This window comes from Sebastes fasciatus, chromosome 21, assembly GCF_043250625.1.
Source record: "Sebastes fasciatus isolate fSebFas1 chromosome 21, fSebFas1.pri, whole genome shotgun sequence".
In the NCBI taxonomy this organism is placed as follows: Eukaryota; Metazoa; Chordata; class Actinopteri; order Perciformes; family Sebastidae; genus Sebastes; species Sebastes fasciatus.
This window is the reverse complement of record NC_133815.1, coordinates 9,814,388-9,839,139: the sequence shown is the minus strand read 5'-3', so window position 1 is coordinate 9,839,139 and position 24,752 is coordinate 9,814,388. Positions and strand designations below refer to the sequence as shown.

At 39.2% G+C, this 24,752-nt stretch overlaps 1 protein-coding gene across 5 annotated transcripts in view; it reads left to right on the top strand.

Annotated features, from left to right (window-relative positions):
* The first annotated feature begins 1,903 nt into the window (after positions 1–1,903).
* The window catches only part of LOC141759268 (sodium/hydrogen exchanger 9-like), a 76,672-nt gene continuing 53,823 nt past the window's right edge, over positions 1,904–24,752 (top strand). For 2 of the 5 annotated variants that reach the window (XR_012592082.1, XM_074621170.1), the window contains exons 1-5: positions 1,904–2,167; positions 3,631–3,830; positions 11,496–11,588; positions 11,775–11,851; positions 16,348–16,463. Coding sequence is in view for 4 of the 5 variants with exons in the window: in XM_074621170.1 (XP_074477271.1) it covers positions 2,017–2,167; positions 3,631–3,830; positions 11,496–11,588; positions 11,775–11,851; positions 16,348–16,463 (637 nt within the window). In the remaining variant the exon portion in view is untranslated. The remainder of the gene's footprint in view (positions 2,168–3,630; positions 3,831–11,495; positions 11,589–11,774; positions 11,852–16,347; positions 16,464–24,752) is intronic. The other 3 variants (XM_074621171.1, XM_074621167.1, XM_074621169.1) reach the window with 2 other exon arrangements.

Sequence of the window (24,752 nt, the reverse complement as noted above, 5' to 3'; positions counted from 1 at the left end):
TCTATCTATCTATCTATCTATCTATCTATCTATCTATCTATACACCATCGAGTGTAATAGGAACAGTGGGCTTAATTCAATGTTAAATGTTTAATTTTACAGCCTGTAGGTTCAACACTGATTGACATACAGTATTGGCTATATCTATAGGTATGATTGATTTTTCTTTTACTACATTTGTATTATTTTTGTATAACAAAGTAAACTGATGAACAAAATAAGGCATTACTGGTGAACAAATTCAATTAAGTAACTGCTAATTAAAGCCATCGACTGATTCACTTAGAGCTAAGGGACAGAGTGGAGATTCAATCCGGCCTCACACAAGCGATGGGCTCCTATACGAGCATTAGTTGGCATTAACTGCCATCTGCTGGAACAATGGAGAATGACATCCAATGCATGATGCATTTATGTGCTCTGGGAAATACCGGAATTATTATAAAGCATAGTAAAGATATAGGCCCAATAACATCCAAGTCCCATAAGAAAATATAAATAATAAATATTGAATTAATGCATAGGCTGGCCTAGGCTGCAGCCTTGGGGCCCATGTTTGCAAGGGATTCATATTGGCTAGATTATTATTTTTTTTTAATTTAAATGTACTTTAGAGGGAAAAAAAATACTTTAGCCCTATTGGCCCATAACAAACATAAATAAAATATAAAGCTGACCTTGTGAACCTAGCCCCATGATGTGTCCAGGTTCATAAGGTCAATTTGGTTTTCAAATAATACGACGCTACTGGACAGAATAGTGGCAAAATGTCAGAAAGAAGATGTGATCATGACATGGAGCACAAAAATTAAAAGCACAACGGCTGAAAGAACACCGTGACCAAGATCTACTAATTTAAATCCTTAAATTGACTAGATATTTCAAGGCTTAGATTAAAAGACTGTCTCAAAGTGTGTGTGTGTGTGTGTATGCCAGTGGTCCCCAAGTGTGTACGTGTGGGCCATGTAATATTCATGCTTTTATACACTAAATGTATACACATTTTTCTGCTAATGTTAAAGGGACTGTTTGTACGAATCAGAAATGCTTGTTAACAGCGACACCTGTGGCCGTTAAGTCAACGAAAGTCAGCGTCGGGCTCGCGCTTGCTCGCTCTAAATAGACATGAACGAGCATCGCTGAAAAACAGTGAGGCGACACACGTCAGCTAAAAGCACAATATCACTCTATATTTCTACATTCACTCCCTGTCCATTGAGTTCAGGTTGCTCCCGTGAGGCCGCAGATATAGTTTTCCTAAATGTAGGACCAATAGGCTCAGAAATTCTTTTGTTCATTGGTTTCCTAAACAATGCCCTGTAATGTTGTATGTTGTAAGCTTTTGTATTTATTGCCTTTAATAGGCTATTTATTGTGTTTATTATCTTTGTTTGATGACTCTGTGGTACTGCTGACTGTACAACAAATTGCCCCTAGGGGATAATAAAGTTTTCCTTTACCTTGACCTTGATTTATACAAAATAAAATCCTGCTTACAAAAATATATTTACTACATATTTAATTTAGTTGTTTCCCATAAATGGGACGACACCTATTTATTTATTTATGTATGTATGTATGTATTTATTTATTTTATTTGTAACCTTTTTATTTATTTATCTATCTATTTATCTATTATTTATATATTTATGTATGTATGTATGTATGTATGTATGTATGTATGTATGTATGGATTTATTTATTTTATTTGTAACCTTTTTATTTATCTATTTATTTATTAATTCATTCATTCATTCATTCATTTATTCATTCATTTATTCATTTATTTATTTATTTATTTATTTATTCATTCATTCATTTTAAATGGGACAAAACCTGTAGGGCTATTTCACCACGTGTGGAAGAGAAAACAGAGATTTCCATGCAGCAGTGAAGGCAGCACAGGCAGCACCGGCTCTGGAGCGCTGCTGATGCGGATGTTGCTGCTGCTGCTGAGTTCAATCAAAAGTAAAACAGTTGTTTCCGACAAGTTTGACCTCGGCTTTAGTGTGAAAGATGTCGGGCACTGCCAAGCTCAGACAGGACAGTGCGACCTTGTTCTCTCTCGTAGCAATTGGCTTGGCACTTGTAACCATTCTCAGTGTGTGGAAGTTAAAACAGTTTAAATACAGACTCATAAATGAAACTGGAGGTGCAATGTTTTATGGTAAGTAGCCTTAAAGTGATGATAACCAATTTAGAGCACGGAAGCCGTTATTTACCAACACTTCCGGAACTCACTGTTTAAATAATATAACAAATAAAGTCAGTTTTGGTCACAGTTTTGGGTCTTAGTAGTGGCCACTTTAATTTATTTTTTTATTTATTCACCTGTTTATCATTTATCTTTACCAGGGCAATTCATAATTAGCACAAAGACCACTATCAATGTGATGCTATCTAGCTTACCTTGTTCACAGTGGTGGAATGTAACTAAGTACATTTACTCAAGTACTGTAACCTACTTCAGTTCAAATTTGAGGTATTTGTACTTTACATGAGTATTTCCATTTTCTGCTATTTTATACTTCTACTCCACTGGTTACATCTCAGAGGTAAATATTGTACTTTTTACTCCAGTACATTTGTCTGCAGCTTTAGTTACTTCTCAAATCACAGTTTTGAAGTTTTCCTTTTATGTGTTGTGAATATTCTCTTTCTTCTTAAGCTAAATAAAGTCTTTAAAAAGCTTAAAAAACTTTTTCTGAGCTCATGAAAAGTTAACTTTTTTAGAGATAAGTGTTTTTCACAGTACAGAAACAATACAAACATGTGATGATCTCATAGAATATGATGCATTGCTGTAGATTAAACTACTCAACAGTATATAAAGGAGTTAAAATGAGCACAACCATAAACATCTATAGCAGGAAGATGCAACATTACTGATAATACTTGCATGCTTTTACTTAGTGGATTATTTTCACAGTGTGGTATTTGTCCCTACTTTTACTTCAGTAAATGATGTGAATACTTCTTCCTCCACTGAATTAAGGATAAGGATATTTTTAAAGGTATGATACATATAATTTACTTTTGTAAATGGGTGGTTAGTTGGCTTTATGGTGATAAATGACATTGGACTCTAGACCACATAGGGTTCAATAATTGCCAGGTAGTTCCAGATACCATAAACTATCAAGGGCTCACCAGCAAGCATGTACTTGATTCATGTTTCATATCCATGTAGTCTTCTTTTTGCATTAGCCTACAGCTGCATAGTTATTTGTATTAAGGCTGCAGCTAACAATGATTTTCATTGTCGATTAATCTGTTGATTATTTTCTTAATTAATCAATGAGTTGTTTTGTCTATAAAATGTTAGAATATGATGGACAAATGTCGATCAGTGTTTCCCAAAGCCCAAGATGATGTCCTCAAATGTTTTGTTTTGTCCACAACTCAAATAGATATTCAGTTTATTGTCATAGAAGAGTAAAGAAACCAGAAAATATTCACATTTAAGAAGCTGGAATCCGAATTTTGACTTTTTTTTCTTAAAAAACGACTCAAACCGATTATCAAAATAGTTACAGATTAATTTGATAGTTGACAACTAATTGATTAATCAATATTTGACATTGCTTTCATAACAGCAGCTGTGTCTTTCTTGTTTGTACTCTTCTGCAGGCATGCTTGTGGGATTAATGGTGAGATACTTGTCATTTGGCTCGGGAGAACATATGAACCCTATGGAAGCTGCATGCGTTTGTGGTGGTTTTAACAGCACTCCTCGCATCTTGACGGTTAACATCACATCGCACTTCCACTGTTTTAGACGTGTTGGGAAAATCAACCATCGATGCCCTCCGGTTTCAACCCCTCATACGGTAACTATGGCAATTTGACCTGCGCTTCAAACACATGTTACAGCAGTGAATTATTTATGTGAATAGGCGCTGCAAGTTGTGACACAACATGGCCTCTAATGGAAAGTGAAACAACTTGTCTTAATAAAACATTTGGTGTATAGTCAATATTGCAGAGGGGAATACGTGAAAACAAACTGCACTGTACAGGATGCTCTCTTATCCTCTGATGTTGTATTATTTAGTCTGAAATAACATTTTCTTTCTTCATTGCCTTTTCTTTTGATCACATCTATATTTTGTCCCTTGTGTATGCCGGGTATTTACATCAATAGTCTCCTCTGATGGTGCTTAGTTGTTGGTTTTCTTCTAAATTACTGGCATGGTCTGTTTGTTATTAGGGAAGCAGCAGAGTGGCGGTACAGAGATAAATAGGGCGAGAGAGCAATTTAAACTATATTAGGGATTTATTAAGGAGCAGATAGGGGAGATTATATTTTCAGGTGTGTGGAGTGGACAAGGGGGAATTAGAAGACAAACACAGAAACCAATAAACACACTAGATACATAGACTCTAAGTTAGAGGTCTTTATTTTATCATGTGTGCAACAGAGTAGCAGTCGTAGGCTTCAGGCACCCTCCAACAATGCTCCTTAAATATTTATATAAAGAAAATCACGCAAATAAAAGCAAGATCTGAATCTAAGATATAAAGTAGTGCAAGTTAAAATGTAAGGCTAACAAATTAAATTGAAATAAAGTAATAGAAATTTGTGTAGACAGTATTTCAAATGAATAAACAGAAGGTAAACAGGGATGTAGTAAATGTATATGCACAATGAGAAGTAATAAATATATACTTACAGAGGTGTAAACAGTTGTGAAACAGTAAGTAAAAGTATATACAGGTAAAGTGACGGTTTAAAGGTGAAGTGATAATTGTGATGAGCTCAGAGGTCTCCTACAGCACGGGGTGTAGAGCAGCTCCATCCTGGTGATGTGCTGGGCAGTTTTCACCACCCTTTGTAGATCCTTACAGTTGAGGGTGGTGCAACTGCCACACCAGGCAGTGATGCAACCGCTCAGGATCCTCTTGATGGTGTAGATGTTGCAGAGTACTCTGGGGTCCATGTTGAACCTCTTCAGCCTGAGGAATAAGAATGTCATGGAGATGGTGTCTGTGTGGTGAGTCCAGGTCAGGTCCTCACTGATGTGAACTCAGAAGAAAAGGACGCTACTGACTCTCTCCACTGTAGTTCCATTGATGGAGATGAGGACGTGTCGTTTTCTTAGTGTTTTCTAGGGTATTTTTCCTCGGTTCTTATCATTGTTGTACTACTTGTAAAGTCACTGCTGTTTTGTTTTTGCACCAATAACAAATGCGTGTCCTCCTCACTGTTGCTTCTTGCAGTCCACAGTCAGCTCCTTATTTCTGCTGACGTTGAGATGGAGGTTGTTGTCTTGGCACCAAGATGTCATGGCTCTGACTTCCTCTTTGAAGGCTGTCTCATTGCTGTCTGTGATCAGTAGTGATGCAACGGTTCAACAAGCCCGCGGTTAGGTTTGTCTTGTGTTTTTTTGGGTCACGGTTTCAGTTTGAGTTGTTTTGCACATTAGGGAGAAGAAACACATAACCATTTCCAATGTGTTTCAACTTTAAAATATATAAATAGATACATTGATTGATAGTAATACATTATATTTCTATATTATATCAGGCCATAACACTGATTTTATACATGAAATAAGGCAGGCTGCTTAAAGGTACTGTTTGTAACTTCTTACACATTTAAATCATTGCGGGTCGGTGTCCCATGCGCGCTCGCGTGTGGCTACGCTGTTCCAACACAAACTACACGGAAGAACCAAAACCGCAAAGGTCTATCTAGTGAAGCCCGTCTTGCAAAACAGTGTTGGCTCTTCCTGCTTCGGCCTCCCGACTGCGGTCAGAAGACAGGGGAGACCGTAGCTTTGGTCTCTAGGGCTTGAATCTCTGCTCCTCTGCCTGCCTGTTAGCCTTCACTCACACACCGCGCTCGTTCTCACTCGCTCTCTCACGCCACCTGTCTGCATGCGCGCACACTCCACACTGCAGAAGAGTTAGTCTAGCTCTGAGAATATCTAGTGAATGTACAGTGGAAGTTTGTAAAAAAAAAAATGCCCCAGCTCCTCCAGACCAACAGAGGTTTCCCGTGTCGTTCCCTGCTGCTGAGTGAATAGACTGTGCACCGGAGCGAGTAACGTTATCATCTCCAACCGGGTGCGGTGGCTCCCCTGTTCCCTCTGACCGCGGTCGGGAGGCTGAAGCAGGAAAGCACAGTATCAGCATTGATTCATTGATTCACTGGTCAGCTAATATTACTGCCAAGCAGGTGAAATATAGAGCGATATTGTGGTTTTTGCTGACTTGTGTCACCTCACTGTTTTGAGCGATGCTCGTTCATGTCTATGTAGAGCGAGCACGAGCAACAGGACGCTGACTTTCGTTGACTTAACGGCCACAGGTGTCGCTGTTCACAATCACTTTCTGATTCTTATATAGAGTCCCTTTAATGGTCAAGTAGGCCTATGTTCAGATAATTGCCTCTTCTATGTCTGTGGCACCTCATCAAATAATTAGCAGGCCTGCATTTAATAGTGGTGCAACGGCTCACCAAGCACACATTTGGGTTTGTACGTCATTGAACAGTTCGTTTGGTTTTGCTTACCTAGTAATCAGCGGTCGTGTCGTCAGCAAAGTTAATGATGGTGTTGGAGCCGTGTGTGGCCACGCAGCCGTGCATGAACAGGAAGTGCAGCAGAGGGCTGAGCATGCAGCCCTGAGGGGCTCCGGTGTAGAGAGACACGGTGGAGGTAAATGTGGTGGTGCCTATCCGCACAGCCTGGGGTCTGCCCTCAGGAAGCTCAGGATCCAATCACAGAGGACGGTGTTGAGTTCCAGGTCTCTGAGCTTGATAACAAGAAGGGCACAATGGTGTTGAACTGACGATGCTGAACTATATGAACAGCATTCTCACATACGTGTTCCTCTTGTCCAGGTGGGAGAGGACAGTGTGGAGGGCTAGGGAGATGCCGTCGTCCGTAGATTTGACCTGTACGCAAATTGAAGTGGGTCCAGTGAGTCAGGGAGGGAGCAGGTGATGAAGGTTTTGACTAAGTGCTTGAGGCACTTCATGATGGTGGAGGTTGGTGCTACTGGGCCGTAGTCGTCCAGGCAGAGGACTTTGGTCTTTTTTTGTGAGAGGGTCAATGATTGTCTTTTTGAAACATGTGGGAACTACAGACTGGAGCAGTGAGAGGCTGAAAAAATGTCAGTGACGACATCTGCCAGTTGGTCTGAACTCTGTACACACCTTGAGAGCTCGGCCAGGGATGCCATCATGTCCAGGTGCTTTGCCTCGGTTAATCCTTTTGAAAGATGTACACATATCTGCCCTGTTGGATACTGCTAGTGGGCAGGGGGTCCTGGGCCTTTTGTACTCCTTCAGTCGGAAACACTTTAGTAGAGTAGATAAAGCAACACAAACAAACAAAAAAAGGCTTTATACTAACAGTTCTAACAGGTATGTTCCTGCCAACAACTGCAAACATAAACTGTGAATACAATGAGAAAACCCAAATTTGGGTTCCTCTCATGACATGTTGTGTGTTTACATGCACAGTCCCCATAATGAGATACTCTTGCAAGTGATATTGGTGGCGGATTGCTCTGCACGGCAGGAAAGATGTGAAATAGTTGGGTAACCTCAACAGACACAGCAGCTTTTTCCGCTTAGATAGAGGTGGCCGTCTCAACCTGTGACACTGAACTCAATAATGGATGTGAATATCTACCACCTATTATAAAGTGGAGGGAGCTATGATACTGTGAGCAAATGTTCCAAATCACAAAATGCTGCACATAATGTATATCAATAATGTTTTCATAATGTAGTAGAGAGGCACTGCTGCTTATGATTTGATGCTGAGCCATTATGTTTATGAACCCTGCTGACTCAAACAGAGGTTTGAGATTTATGTTGGAAACATAAAATCAAACCTCTTTGCTAATTTATGTTAAACTTATATTGTATATAGCATACATATAAAATGATATTATATTATATCATAAACAGTATATTGATATATTAATGTTGTGAAAACTGCACTGATAACGTTACGTTTTCCAAAATACTTCTAAAATAATAAACATCCAGTCAAAAATGTGTTCTCAACAAAATGTTTTAGATACTTATGACTTTAAATCAGAAGGGAGCTTTGTGTTTTTTAATGTTGAAGGTCTCTTGAGTTCTACATACAAGGATTGGTAAACACTTTATTAAAGTACAGTGTATTGTGTTATTTTTTGCCACTGAGATGCAACAGGAATAATGTTACAACTAGACCTTAAAGGGATAGTTCGGGTGTTTTGAAGTGGGGTTATATGAGGCACTTTGGTTAGTTTGGATTCGCCAAAGTCGCACAATAACACAAACAAACAAACTAACCAATCGAGGCAGCAGTAGAACAGCAACTCCCGTGTTCTGCAAGGTAAAATTACAGCTTTTTCCAATGGAGTCTGGTGGCTTTGGTGAGAGCATAAATGGATACAACGACTTCAGTTCCCCGTCAGAAAGGGCTGTCTCACAGTAAGGTAAAGCAGTGATATACTATATATTACTATTTTAAATATAGCGTACACTAAACTGATATTTATTTTTTTAGGTGGGCCTTTCTTTTGGGTGGTTAAAATACGTTTTGCTGCCGACCTCGTCCACAGCAGCACATTGCTTTGGTTCCGTGCGGTAGCTCCTGTCTGCTTCTCCAAACTGGGGGGCGCGCCGACCGTCATCTACTGTAGGTAATACACTGACTATGGATAAGTACCTCATACAACCCTACTTCAAAACATCCCTTTAAGCCAGAGTGCTGCAAACTACTCATAGCAGTAATTTGTTTAAAAGGAATTAGTCAGAGACTGTAATATCACTGCTAAGTAGCAGAGCCTAAGCCTTGACATGCATGGGCCTCTGGTTGCTATTAGTATTATTACTGTTTTCTGGCTCGCTTTCATATTTTAGCGGCGCTATAAGGGAGATTTGTCGTATCAAAGAAACCAACCAATGAGCCAGGGAGCCACACGATGGCGAAACAAGCATGAAAGGATGTGAAACGAGCATATTTGAGAACGTATTTCTTAATCTCAGAGCGATTTTTCAACCCCGAGAGAAAGGGAGTAAGTGACCCGTGAACCTTGCAAATCATCCAGGCAAAAGTGTTACTCTTCACTAATGGCTCGGACTCTTTGAGGCCCTTTGAATGCCGGGGTCTCATTAGCAAACCAGCAGAGGCTACCACAAAGGCCATTACGTCGGTCGGACCATTCTGTGTAGCCTTCACGCCATTAAGCCTGATACATATGGGGACCTAGCAGGGAGAGATAAGAATTTCATTGCATTACTGAGTCCATTATGTGCCACTGGGGAGTAAAGCATTAAAGTTTGTGGTCTGATTAAATTTAGTGCTGCTCAGCTGAAGAGGCAATTAGTGTATACAACACACCTCCATCCTCGACTGTGAGGTGCAGGTGGCCCTTGGAATAAAACCACTATGCATAATTTATTGATTACAGTGTCTGTATTAGTCTGCATTTTGTATTTGTCATGCACAGCCTGCACAGATGGAAAAAAGACATGTATATTGTGCTGTGTGGGTAATTGCAGCCCGCAAAAAAAAGTCATTTATATTGAGTTGAGTGATGGTGGCAGAAAGATTGGAGCAATTTGTAGCTCTGGCAACCATTTCAAGTGTGAATTACTGAGAAAGCATTGTGACTCTCCAAACTCTATAGGGGGCTTTCCAGCGTCTGAAATGATAATTAAAAGAACGCAATCCTCCACGTATCCACATATACACATGTGTAAATGTTAACAAGGACATTTACAGAGGCAGGCCTATTTTAATTTGTCCAAATATTCATGCTACTCAGGCTACACAGCTTGTCTGTTTTTTAAAAAAGCAAAAATCTCCAGTGGCCCTATTTCAGCAAGCATCATCACCACATCCCTGAAATTTAATTGAACTGGAATTAAATTTTGAGCCATGTAATGATGAGACCTTGTGGGATGTAGGAATCAGTGAAAAGGTAGCACTATTTTGATCTGAATTGAATATCACTGCCGTTTGATCCTCAGAATGTACCCACAATAGACATAAAATAGATTCAAGGATGAAACACATGAAAGGCTACCTTTCAGAGCGGCTTGTATTGCATCACGTTGGCCGGGATGAGAAACAGACAGAGAACGTGCACGGTATGTTAAAAAAAAAAATGCCTTGGTGTGCAGGTAATGCAGGTTGGTGTGATCTGGTGCAGCTTGGATTTTGTTTGATGTTAATCCAGCTATTGTCTCAACATGTGCTGCGGCTACGCTAATGGTGCTCGCTTATTCCCATTCTAATGAACGCTGGGAGCCTCTATGGTGAACGCTTACACAACCAGTTAGACTTCTCACTTTGTATTATGCTTTGCTTTAATCAGCTGAAGAAAAGTCTGAGTCAGGGCACTTAGACTGAATGCTAATGCACTACACAGTAATTATATTATCGGGCTCTAAGGTGATGTAATAATGCACCATCTAGTGAAGGTTCAAAGTCTGCTGCTGTTGAGAAGCATTTGTTTTTTTGTTTTTGTTTTTTACTTTTTATTTACTGACTCACTGTTTCCAAGATACATAATCATTTCATTGTACAATATCAATGAATAAGCCAGAGGACAGGTCATAACTTAATCTTAAATCCAAAAGCAATATTTTTATGTGAGGGGAAAGAAAACAATAAATAAATGGATAGATAAAAAGAAGAAAAGGAAGAGAAAATGTATAAATAAAATAAAATAAAAGCAAGGGGAAACAGCCAAAATATATTAATAATAATTATTATAAAAATAATTATAATAATAAAACAATTAATACAAATAAAATAATAATAATAATTGGCTGTTTTCCCTTGCTTTTATTTTATTCTATTTATTCATTTTCTTTTCTTTTCCTAACAATAATAGAATACAATAATACTACTGCTACAGCTAATAATAATGATGACGATGATGATAATAATAATAATAATAATAATGATTATAATGATAATAATAATAATAATGTAAGTAATTGAGTGGAAAATAAATTGAAATACATTAAAATAATAATAATCATGATCGAAAGAGGTAATGCATAGTATTATGAAAAGAATTTTCTAGCATTTTGTAACATAGCATTTAAACACTCAGTAACATGGTTAATATTTGTGATGATTAAAGTGATGGTTTTTGTATTTGGAGCGTACTTTTTGGTAGCTAACTCTGTGCAGTGGTACCATTTTAATGCTTCCAACTGCACTGTTCATAGGTGGGAACAATAAAAAAAATATAAACCTGGAATGTCACATTTTCTTCCTATTAGCAATATGCCATAGTTTTTTTATTTTTAGAAAGAGAGGACAGATAAGATTGTCGTGGTACCTGGAGACTGTTGTGACATTGGTATTCAAAAAGAAAAAATAACCTGCTGCCTGTCTGCCAAAACAGAGCTGCTGAAGTGAACGCTGTGTGTGTGTGTGTGTAAAATCTGTCAGTCAGTCAGTCAGTCACATTCGGTAAACGGAGTCCTCTTGCTCCCCACGGAGGCCTGTCAGTCACCAACACAACAGCTCTGTCTTTTACAGGAGACCTTTGATCCCGAGGTCCTGTTCAATCTGTTCCTGCCACCCATCATCTTCCATGGAGCTTACACCCTTAATCAGGTGAGACTGCTGTCCTGACATGCCTCAGAGTGTAGGGGAAAAAGACATCATCAAAGGACTGCTCCTGTTGTATGGATGCTCCTGCCTTATAGTATGTGCTGCTGGAGTTTAAGTAATTGTGTTGCATCTTGTTGGCCTGTTTGTTTGATGTTACTAATTGGTGTTCATTTTTAATTTCTGTTCTAGAAACGATTCATTGAGAATCTTGGATCTATTGTGACCTTTGCGTTTCTGGGAACCTTAATCAGCTGTATGACTATAGGGTAAGCATTTGTTTTTTTGTTCATTCACACAAATGAACACATCAAGAATACAATAACCCACGAGTTCTTAACAAGTCATAATGCATTCTTATTTAATGTAAAGCCATTTTAATAACAGAGTAACCAGCGCCAAATGACGCTCAGTAACATAACGTTAGTTCTTCATGGTTTTTCTCCTGCAACTTGATTGGATGCTGTCGGATTGGTTTAAACAAAGTGGATTTGGGGATTGCAGTGGTGTAGTGGTCGATAATGAGGTGGGTGTACTACTAGGTAGATGGGTAGGTTACCAGAAAAAGAGGTGGGTAAACCCCGTATACCTGCGTGTATATATATATATATATATATATATATATACCCTCCACTGCAACACTGATCAAGTGTAAGATAAGTCCCAATAATATTCACCAAAAATTAAGAGTCCAGAGTTCAACAAATAAACACAACTCTTCTGGGATTCAGTAATAAACAACAAAAGATAGAAATTCAGTTTGCTCAGTTTTTTCACCCAACGAGTAAATCCTCTTCCCAAACAAATCAATAGGGAAAAAAAGGATCTCTCAAAAAGTAAATAAACCCAACATCGTCAACACTGTTGGAGTTAACTCCGGTATCGAGCAGTTGATCGTCTTCGTGCAATCACTTTTTAAATAACACTTTTTAATCTTTGGGGGAGGGTTTCAAGTATAAGTCAAAAGTCTTTTTTTATTTTGTCAAGTCGAGTCTAAAGTCAGCAGAGGTACTGGATATCGGATAATGTCCTGAAAGCAGTGGCTTTTCACGTAGTTCACAGTGCATAATCTAAAACAATTAACTGATTATAGCATAAACGTTTTTTTGGTTTGGTTCATTCATAACATTCTAATTTACTTATAAAATACAAAAGACTTAGTCAGGGATATAACATGACATTAAGAAATATTAGATGTAGAAACTAAAAGTCTAGAAATGTAATCATATGCAACAGTCTTGTATTTACTGTATTGTCATGTACAGTACATATGTGTTAATGTTTTGATCATGAATTATAATTGTGCTAATTTTAATTATTTCTGTTGCTCATTTTCAGTTAATTAAAGATTATTTTTTTTAAAGTTACCTCTGTATTGTGCCATTTTAAAATCCATATGCTATGTCCCAGTTCATAACTGCATAATATTAGTATACAGCATATACTAAATACTAATTGTCATGGTATAATGTTTCTGCATTTGGCATACAATACATAAAAACAATGTAATTTACTGTTTTTCACAAAGATTTAAGGAAGATCTTTTGGGAGCTGTGTCATCACATCTGCAATGAACTCAAACTCTTTGCAGCTGTGAGTAGCTGTGAGTGCATTGTGGTACAATGGGCCTTTGTCATAGCAGTCATAGCAACTAATAACATTAATTACTGCTCTGTTTCAAGTTTCCCAGTGAGCTATGACAGTGAGCCAACATGCACAATAGCAAGGCCCTGGAACTGAATGACATGAAAAAGAGCCAAAAAAATAAAGTCCCAGGGGAACGGGAGTTAAAGCATCTTTAGCTTCGGTACGGAGAGTATTCCCAAGTGAAACTGAATATGTGAGTGGTGTACAGTGACGAGAGGGATTTAAGTCGCATTTGATTGGACTGCTAAAAAGAGGGCGGGCGTAGAATGTAGCACAGATTCATTGATGGATGGATGTCATATTGTCATATTATTGGTTGAAATTGGTTGGTGCTAGGTTACTTAAGCACGTATTTTGTTTTACAGGAAGAAAAGATGATTGGATTTTGATATATCAAAACAAAGAAATCGATTTATTTTTTTTAATATATGTTGTTAAATTGGTGCAAAATATGACCAGGGATGTGATCTAAAAGGGTTAAACTTTAGAGTTATTAATCACAACGGTGCTTTTTCTGTTATGATAAGTCAAAATATCTGCTTTGAGCATCAACAGCACACTTAAAATGATCCCATAATCAAAACCTGCAGAGTATTAGCATGTAGTAACTGGAACAGGAACTGGGTTGCTATTCTCACAACACTAGATGGCGCTCTTAGACTTTGGCGGAAATCAAGATCTTTGCAAAGCAGTTGTTTCTGATGCACTAATTTGCTGCACACAAAGACAGAGATAAAAACCTCATAACTCCAGTTGTTGTTGTCGTTCCTGTTATAACTCCAGGATCTTCTGTGATCAGAAAAACCCTCCTTGATTTTATGAAAACCTTTCAGAGGATTATATTGTTATTATATATTTTTTTCTTTCTGACATTTTGGAGATACAAGGTTTGTGGGGTTTTTTCACCCACAGAATATACACTTAGTGGCCACTTTATTAGGTACACCTGTACCATCTGATGAAATCCAATATGCCGTAAAGTCAACTTTTACTCTGTGTTGCTTATAATGTTCAGTATTTTTGTTGACACTTTCATAGAAGTGTCAATTAAATTATATGTTTTACCATGGAGGTCATAGTTAGTGATGGTCTTATACTGGACTGCATTATATTGAGAGGTGTTTATAATATTCTGGCCTCCCTTCATGTATGGGGAGGTAAAAAAAAATGATAAACACCGCTCAATATAATGTATATTTTTCCTAAGAGATTTTAAAGTTTTTTCCCTGTATTTCAAAATAACAGGAAAATCATAATAAAATAAAATTAATAAACTATTTATTGAAATATAACGTGATTTAACAAAAGAAATGGTAGAAATGAAATTAATTTGAAGTGTTTTTAAATGACACTTTTTATGAAAGTCAATTTAAAAAGTAAGTAGTAAATAAAGTATTTTTTTATTGATAAATTTAGCTGCATTTTCTATAATTTAACACAAAATTACTTTTGTTATGGCAATATATCACTGTCAAATAGAAATACAATACTGTCATTAAAAAAATATAATTGTAAGAAAAGACTAGCTGGCTAAAGAAAGAAATATTTTGTATAAGCATAAGCAAAAATGGATGTTATGGCAGGACAGCTATTGTATTGGATTGCATTAGATAGATTAGATTAGGAGAACCTAATAAAGTGGCTTCTGTATGTTTTCAATTCCTTTCTTTTCCTAACATGTAATGTCAATATTTTATCAAGTCATATTTGTCACAAGTGTGCTTGTTGTTTATTCATGACATTATTTCCACTGTCATATAATCATGTTATTGTTCACAATGTTTTAGATGCATAGGAAAGGTCATGCCTTCTAGACATTATAGCCTATGGGCCTCTCCGACCTCCTTAAACCCAGTTTAAAGATGTTGTCTTTCTTCACTTCCGTTACTTCTTTCTCCCATACGTTAGTCTTTCCCTCCAGGAACGCCTTTTGTCAAACACTCCCCCGTTCCCCTGGGAAGCAGGGCACGGTCTGACATGTTGGGTCACGTGCCCATTCTCTGATGTTAAGGCACCAGACCCGACCAATCCTGTCTCTTGTTAGTGAGTCGGCAGTATCCTATGGGGAAAACAGAGTCTCATGGGAGTGAGTGAACCTTAATGACTCAACTGACAAAGTACATCCACTTCCTCTCTTTCTCTGTCTGTGTGAGCCTGTCTCACTCTCTCTTACTGCCTCTGTATCCCTCTCTCTCACACACACACACACACACACACAGTGCACGTCCTTACCCCAACTTCAAAATCTCCCTTAAAGATACATGAATAAGACAGCTTAGCTGCTCGACCTGAGGGCATTACTTTAAATCCCGGGCCTTGGGGGCAGGTCGTGTGTCGTCACCATGGTAACCGAGTTATGCCGACGGACAGCAAGGTTCCCCCAGAGGACATGCTGGCACACTGATTATTATGGGATGCTTCACAGTAACAGGATTAGTTCTTAACGCACATCATTTACCAGTCAAGAGCTGGACTGCGGTGTTTTTGCAGCAAGTTTTCGCTCATAGTCTGGTATTTTTCATAAGCGAGGGCATACAATGGTGCATTCTGGGACAGTTAGATTTTAGATTTGTTTTATTGCCAGGCCCCAGAGCGGATAAAAAATACTGTTTCTGTTTTATTTCTGTCACAATGCCCTTCACAAACTCTCCTCATGGTTTTTAGTCTTTCGGGTGAATCTGAGCTCACACAAACACGCATACTCATAATTCTGGTGCCCTTTTATTATGTCTGGGTATTTATAATACTGCCATAAAAGGATGCCGCGGTGAAGATGGATAGGTGCTGAGATGAGGTGTCTAACAAGAGTATTTGTGTGTGTATTATGCAGGTGGGATTGGAAGGGAGGGCAATGCAGATCCACACACACATATACCAGTAAATGTGGTTAAATGTAATGCTACCCAGCGTAGTCGCAGCTTTGTGTGTCCACCTGCTCTAAGCAGCCAATGCCTGGAAACGGGTCAACTCACCTGCTGGTAGCATCTGGCCCCATTACCCAGACTACTCTGGGGGAAGCCCTGCTGCGGTTAGAGGGATGACTGATAGGCCTACTCTGTCTGGCTGCTCCCTGATGACCTCACTGTGTGTCCTTCTGTCTGTTTGTCCTCTATCCCAGGGCCTGCGTCTACGGCTTCACCAGACTGATGGTGCTGTTGGGCCAAGCAGCAGATGGAGACTTCTTCCTCACTGATTGTCTCCTGTTTGGTGCCATTATGTCAGCCACTGACCCAGGTAGTTGGCCTTAGAAAGGAACTCCTACAGTTACTCTTAGGGGATGGGCGATATGGACAAAATCTTCTGTCACGGTATATGTAATTTTTAGGGCTGTCAATCGATTAAAATATTTATTTGCGATTAATCGCATGATGCTCCATAGTTAATTGTGATTTATCGCAAATTAATCACACATTTTTAATCTGATCAAAATGTACCTTAAAGGGAGAATTTTCAAGTAAATCCTCTTATCAACATGGGAGTGGGCAAATATGCTGCTTTATGCAAATGTATATATGTATATATTTATTATTGGAAATCAATTAATAACACAAAACAATGACAAATATTGTCCAGAAACCCTCACAGGTACTGCATTTAGCATAAAAAATATGCTCAAATCATAACATGGCAAACTGAAGCCTAACAGGCAACAACAGCTGTCAGTGTGTCAGTGTGCTGACTTGACTATGACTTGCCCCAAACTGCATGTGATTATCATAAAGTGGGCATGTCTGTAAAGGGGAGGCTCGTGGGTACCCATAGAACCCATTTTCATTCACATATCTTGAGGTCAGAGGTCAAGGGACCCCTTTGAAAATGGCCATGCCAGTTTTTCCTCGCCAAAACTTAGCATAAGTTTGGAGTGTTATTTAGCCTTCGCAACAATATATTATGACATGGTTGATACCAATGGATTCCTTAGGTTTTCTAGTTTCATATGATGTCAGTATCTTCACTCTAACCTTAAACCTAAAAATCACAAGTTGCGTTAATGCATTAAAGAAATTAGTGGCATTAAAACAAATTTGCGTTAACGTGTTATTATTGCGTTAACTTTGACAGCCCTAGTAATTTTATATCACGGTAATGGTATATATCACGATACGGTAATTCTTCTGTAAATTCAATTAAGAAATGGTCTGAAATAACCATGCCGTGCTTCATCACATTTGATTATTTTCTTCTTTCATTTGGAACTTCCATACAAACAAAAACAACTGCTTCACATGAGACAACACTTGAGTTAAAAACACGAGGCTCAAAAAGGTAAAACTAAAATCCTTTCAAAATGGAAGGTTCCTGAGAACAATAATTTCAGTGTTGGAGGTTTTAAGGTTAACAAGTGCAAATAAATACAAGTCTGAAGGGTATACCAAAAGAAAAAAACTACTTGACCTATTTGCAGCATTTGCTCATCTTTCATTTCAAAAAGCTGACAAAACACTGTCAAAATAAACTAAAGTGTGCATATGTCTGGTAATCATGTACCCAAAGTTGCCTCTTCCTGCTCTGTATTTACAACTTCACTCTCCTCCTCCGTGTCTGCCCAAATCACGTTACCTTGTGAGGCAGCGAAATCACCCGGGATTTGCTACCGTGGTGGAAACGGTATTGCCAAATCGGTATTGACACATTTCTACCATCGCACGGTATACCGTCATACCGTCATACCGCGCAAACCTAGTAACTCTCATTACTTCTGGTGGCAACATAGATTTTAACACTGGTTTTATACACATATATAGCTCTTGTGCAATTCTACTCACACTTTATTACTTTACATCACAAGCAAAAAAAACTATTCTGAGGAATGTTTGGCACTTGCTCGCAGTGAATGTGTAATAGACACATCACAGGGATTTGCCTTAGGTAAACACATACAAATGAGTTAAAGGGAGAAAAAAAACCACCACGTCAAAAAAAAATCAAAGTCGCATAACGTGTTAAGACTGTTCAAGCAGAAAGCAGATGGATCTCTCGTTTCTGCAGTTTCTCGGTTTTGATTTGGTACAGCGGAGTCATGCAGTTCTCTGCAGTATCAGAAAACATGTGAGATAACATGTTTAAAAAGGTCAAACCTGGCTCATGCTGCACTTTCACACCTCTCTGCACCCCTTTTCATATTGCACACATGCTACTAAACGTATGTTAAAGTAAGATTTAACATGTTACTCCACTTTGGATATCTACTGTATGTCAACCCTTTTAATACACATGTATCTCAACCTCAGTAAAACACCTTTCTTGCTTTATGTATAACCATCCTATTCTTTGCCTGCATTGCACAGTGACAGATAACAGAGATTGATAGCCAAGCCTAAATGTATGATCAAAGTCACAATGCCCTCCCAGTCGACGCAACTGCTCTGAATTCAGTGCACCTTTTTCCTAAGTGGAAGCACAATATAAGCAGTGTTCTTCAAGAGCAGTCAAGTGGGATGTCATAAGGCATCCCACGACGCTGCGACAGTGGTAATGTTGATGCCCTCATATGGTATTGAATTATTTATACCAATAAGTGGTTGATCCGGGTGAGTGTCAAAGAGGAGCTGTAGATTGCCGTCACTCTGGCTGACATTATTCTCCAGTGCCATGCTGTGCTCATCCCCGGCGACCCCAGCGCCCTCGTCACTTTGATTAGAATCACACCGCAACGCATCGATGGCCAAAACGCCAAGACCCCTTGGCTTTCTCCATCTCGCTCTGTCCAAATATTGCCTTCAGATTTTCTGAAAGGGAGCCATTAAAAATGTCCCCGTCCATTTTCTTCCTTTGTACATTTGCATTCAAAGCAACAAAACACTCCAGAAATAGGCACAGACTTATTTTTGCGCACACACATACACACATACACACATACACACACAGAATGATTCTCAGAGCAATTTAGTGTTGAGTAATGAGACTTTTTTTCTCCTGGTGTCATAACCCTTGCGTGACAGCTCTCTGGTTGTGTCGATGACTCATTGCGCTGGTGCGACTATGTCACGTACTAACTGAAATGATGGAGATCTTGAGAACACGGTGAAAGTCATCACAGGCTCGCCGCTTTGAGTGAAATGGAAGACCGATTTATTTGCCACTTTGCTTTCACTGGACTATGGAATATAACAGAGATATTTGATGGGCCAGGCTCCCATTGCAGCTATAATGAATCTGTGAAAGCTTCCTCTGAGAGCAGCAGATAGCAAATAGTAAGGCATATGGGGATGTTGCCATTTCGAGTAATATATTTTTTGGATGCTGATTTAGGGTTGCGACTAAGACACTAATGTCATCTCTCTATTGTTTCTTGGAGATTTGGAGGTTTTAATGACCTGAGGAGTTAACATTTTACTAAACAGACATAGATTACACATAGTGGGCTTTTTAAGGCTGATAAGAATGATTGTTTTTAGAGACAATGGGCCTCATGTAAAAAGCACTCGTACCAACAGATTCCTTCCTAAGTGGCTTGTACGAGTGATTTAGGAGAACTTGAACCTGAATTTTCTCTTACTGTAGGTACAAACACAGTTATGAGTGGTCCAGACCTGTCATCGGAGTCATGTGCAATCAGTCTGCTGTTATCCAAACCTACGTTTTTCACTAATGGAATTCACTAATTGAAGGTTTCATTCATAGTAATAAGGTCAACGGGAAGTTTAACCAGGCGCATCATGGCTGACTTCTTTTGGATGCGCATCAGTCCCTTGGAAGCGTGTTTTTAGGCAGCGTGCTGATATATTGGCAGAGACAGATGAATGGGGCGGGACACGTAGCCTTATATGATATCATCGGGGCACAGGTGACATTCATCATGTTTACGCAGGTCATTTACACGGTTATCTGAAGTTACTGACGTGGCACACTCAGAAGTGCCCGCGGTACCTAAAAAAGTAAGATAAGAATACAAAAATGTTCTTGCATGAAGCCCAGTATATTTAAATATGATTAGTAATCCTCCCTCAAAATTATATTTTTGGCGGTGTGGAGGATTCTTCCAAGCTGTATTCAAACCATTATTTAGGGAGATGTGTTTTATATATATTTTTTGCTGTTGTCAAACATTTCTTTGGCGGGTAAGGTGACATAGGAGGGGGATTTGGATTCATAATTTCTATAATCCTGGCTATTGCTTCTCATATTCCAAAGACATGATGCTGGACGGGTGATTTGGAGACTCTAAATCAATGTCAGTGTGAGTCTATGGCCCCTATATGAGCGAAGGATAGACTCCAGCTCCTGCTGATGGTTCAAAAGATTAAGCGGGTAGAGAAAACGAGTGAAACTAGTAATGGCACCAACAGATCTAAAGGTAGATACAGCTGTGAACAGCATCTGTATGTTTACATTCCTTTCGCAGTGTTTTACAGTCTCTTGTAATGGATGGACATGAAGCTACCTGAGCAGTTGTGGATTTTATTAATCCGTTTGTTGACAGTAGAGACAACCAATGAGTAAAAGCCTTTTAGTCTGTATTATCTCTATTTGAAAATATGTAATTCTTGAGGCAAAAATGTCTCTAGCATGTATGTATTTGTTCCTTTCAGCGTGCATGTATTGATTTTTAAATTATTGGTTTTATACAATTCCTCCAAAGCTCTGTGGCCATGAAACCTGTTCTTCTCAGACTCCGAATAAGACACATGGTTCAGGTCACAAAGTGGAACGCCTGCTGCGCTGCATCCTCCAGCCTCAGGGATGGTTACAAAAGACCGGCGAAACCCTCACTTAACTTCTCAAAGGAAAGGCTTTTTTTGGGAGGTGGTGGGGGGGGGGGCTGCAGTTTTTCCTTTCATCTTTTGCGTTTGTATTTATTTATTTATTTATTTATTTCCTTTTTCAAGAGTTCTCTCAACATGGACACCGCACATACATATTTCTCTTCATATGTCAGAGCTGGAAATGATGCCAGAGCCGGAAATGACTTGTTTACATCTGCAGTACCGGGCCAGATGTTAGCAGTAACTACCAAGATTTAAAGTGAATATTGAAAACACATTTATACATAGTTGTATACTCTATATACACATGACTTGACTTACCAGCAATTTGACAACCTTATACACAGAACTAAGGATTTATATTGCAGCAGAGCAGTAGCAACAGAACATTTAGGCAGAAATGAAAACAGAGACGGGCCATAGTGACTATTTACTAAGCACATAAACCCTAAATATCAAAAGATAATAGGCTTAAACATGGACAAAGAAGAAGGAATGTGATTTGGTGTAAGATTTCAACAGAGTAAGGAAGTCAATCCTAGTGCTGTCATATTCTCATGATCTGCCTGTATGTTTTATTAGGCCACTGCAACTGTTTTTACCATTGCAAAAACAGAAACTAACCAAACACTGGCTCTAGATAGGGACATTTGAGTATTCAAGTTTTCGCGTACCGTAGTTCTCCTACATGCTTGTACATGGTAGAAGTTTAAGTTGGTTGCATTCTGCAACCTCACCGCTAGATGCCGCCAAATCCTACACACTGCACCTTTAAATGCCACAAAATCTCATAAGTCATAGATTTATGGTGCAAGACTGGTATCAATAACTAGAGAAAGACCAGCATGTACAGTGGTACGCTCTTTGATATCTTACATTTCAGAAGGTCTCAAATAAAAAAGGCAGATTTGCTTAGCTTTTAAGCAAATCAGGCTTTTTGAGAGATTTTAAAAAGACTTCATGCCAACATCCCAAGGAACTACTTTCAGATTCAGAGTAAACAAAACCAAACTGGAAAACTACTAATTATAAAGTCCTTCAACTTGCTTTCAAACTGTATGAAAGACTTTTCCGGCTGCAGTTTTGTGACCCCTGTTTGTGCACTTGTCAATGCCTACAAAATTGAGCACTTTTTACGCGGATGTAGTGTGATTATAGTAATTCCCTGTTGACCGTTATGTCCCCCCTAATGCTTCACTTTCAATATTATATCTGCCTAATTTGGTCAAATCAGCGGCCAAATCCCACGCTTTCTGACTGAGCTGGCCCTGAGCTTTGCCTCCGTTAAACCTCTGCAGCAGGGTAATTTGACCTAATAAGGCTTCCATTCGACCCTTTCAACTGTATTATGTCTGAAATAATTGCCTACTCTCTCCACCTTATGGTGTTGCTGTGGAAACTGATGAACACTTGACAGCTGTAGGACGGGGTTGCCATGACAACACAGCCAACCAGCACCAGTGCGCGTGCGTGTGTGAGGCGGGCTCTATTTTATTTTATTTTTTATCTGTCTTGCTGTGTGAGTAGTGCACGACATGCTGTCATCAGCAAGGCATTATGGGAGCAGGGAGATGGAACGATCCTGACTCCAGGGCTTACCTCAGCCTCTCCAGATAAAGGATTCTCCCCAACCAGGAAGAGCTTTAAACCTGTCAAAGACCAAAGAGCCTGATATGTCAAAACAAGTCCTGAGGCTGCTCTCTTGCCGCTGCTCTTATTATCAGTCTGGTCGTATACCAGCTGTGATGCCCTCACTGGCCTGGCTTGGTATTCAGTACAGAGCAGCTATCAGAGCATACTCATCATTCATATCACAAATTTCCCTCAAACTAATTCATAGGATTGTTTTTGCATCTCGGTCTCAACAGGTGGGATATTAATCTACCGGGAGCTGTTATTGTTTTGAATATGATATTGTCTGGCCTTCAGAATGGCACCGCTCTGAGTTTCTGTTTTCCTGTCCATGCCTATACCCTCATAAATGTGTGTGCGCATCTGTGTTGTCTTTCTCCATATCTGACATTGTTTTTGTTATATGATAATTTTGTTTTGCTTGTTTGAAACTCAGCCTGGTTTCTCTTGTGGCAGATACAATAAGGATTTATGACAGCACTACTGTATTTATCTGTCTGTCTGTATATCTGTCTATCTATCTATGTGTCCATCTATCTATCCAGCGTGCTATATTGTAATCTAATGTAATCCGATCTACTGTATCAGTAAACATAGAGCCAACAATGCTACAGCCGATATCTTGCAGGAGACACTTGAGGTGTCACGAAGTCCTGAGCTGACAGGCACGTCACCGCCTCGTCAATGTCAGTATTCTCCTTGTCACTCAGTGTCAACACTTCGCCGCCCTGCGGTGCCGCCGAGCATGTTGTGTGTGTGTGTGTGTGTGTGCATGCGCTCATTCATATGCTCAGCATCCTCCACTTGATGTTTACTGTTGGTGAACTCACCGTGGAGTTCAGCTCATATTCCTCTAAGCAGATGCAGTGTGTTGAGAGACTCAGCTGTATAAACAAGTGAGTAATAAGTTGTTTGTATTTTTCACCACAAATTTGAATTTCATCATAAATAATCCGAGAAATAGCTTTTCTACATATGACGTGGGATGCAAGTTGTATCTTCATTAAAGTGGCAATAGATGGTTTTTTTTACTTTAACTTATCATTATGAAGTAAATGTTGATTGCACAATGTAATGGCAGTAGAATAATGACACCATCAGCATTTAGATTGGTTCCCTATAAGCCGGGTACGATCTCCCGGCAAAATGAAGGCTTGATTTATGGCACAAAGGAAATGTGTCAACAGGAAGAGGATAGCGCTCTGATTGGTGGAGCTCACTGTTACGATATAAATGTGTACCACACCCACAAAAGTTCAGTGAGGGTACGTGCTGGTACGTGCACCTCTGTAGATGATTCACACCATGATATCACATAAGAGTTGAGTCATATAGAGGTTACAGTAAATGCTGGGGACTCCATCCCACTCATCAGTTCTGGTAAAACCGATGAGACTTACAGCAAGCCCAACTGCCGTTGACCTATTACTAGACATCCATTCTTCTCTCAGCTCTGGAAAACATACATTTCCTAAGCTAGATGGAAGCTAGGATACAAGTCCAACTTTGCAGACTTCTTTTTGCAACCAGAGGAGTCGCCTCCTGCTGGCTGTGCAAGTTTAAAGCACCTCTGCATTGGCTTCACTTCTCAGACTCGGAGGTTGCCCACTGGTTGATAGTCATAAATAGCTGTGGTTAGAATGCTTTAGATTGATTTTATTCTTCAACCATTTGTTTTACAGGTTATGATTTAAATTTGTTCCCACTCCAAGTTTTCACTGTGTCTCTGCTTGTGTTAGATTTGCTGTAAACGCTACCATTTATGCATTCCACTCAAACATATGTGACACAAACACAACTGCAGGTGCTGTCTGTAAACGTCCATGTCCACAGGAAACTGAATTATGTGGGGAGGAATTCTTTGTGTTGCTGAGCAGTGAGTGAATGTTACATTATTTAAAGCATGGAGCGCTCTGCCTGTAGTTCCCCTACATTAGACTGTAATTGGCTCCTTTTGGATGTTTTAATCAGCCGCAGCATCTTAGCTCTAATCTCCCCCCTTCTCCCACCAGCATCCTCTCAAGACTCCCAGAATCCTAGTCGTTATCTCCGTCTATAGTGGAAACTGCAGCAGTGCTCCAATCTAATAAACACACTCCCTCGTATATTCATGCTCAACAAACACGAACATATATGAAACAGAAACACCTGCAGTGCTAACAATAAGGAAATGTAACAGCCAGTA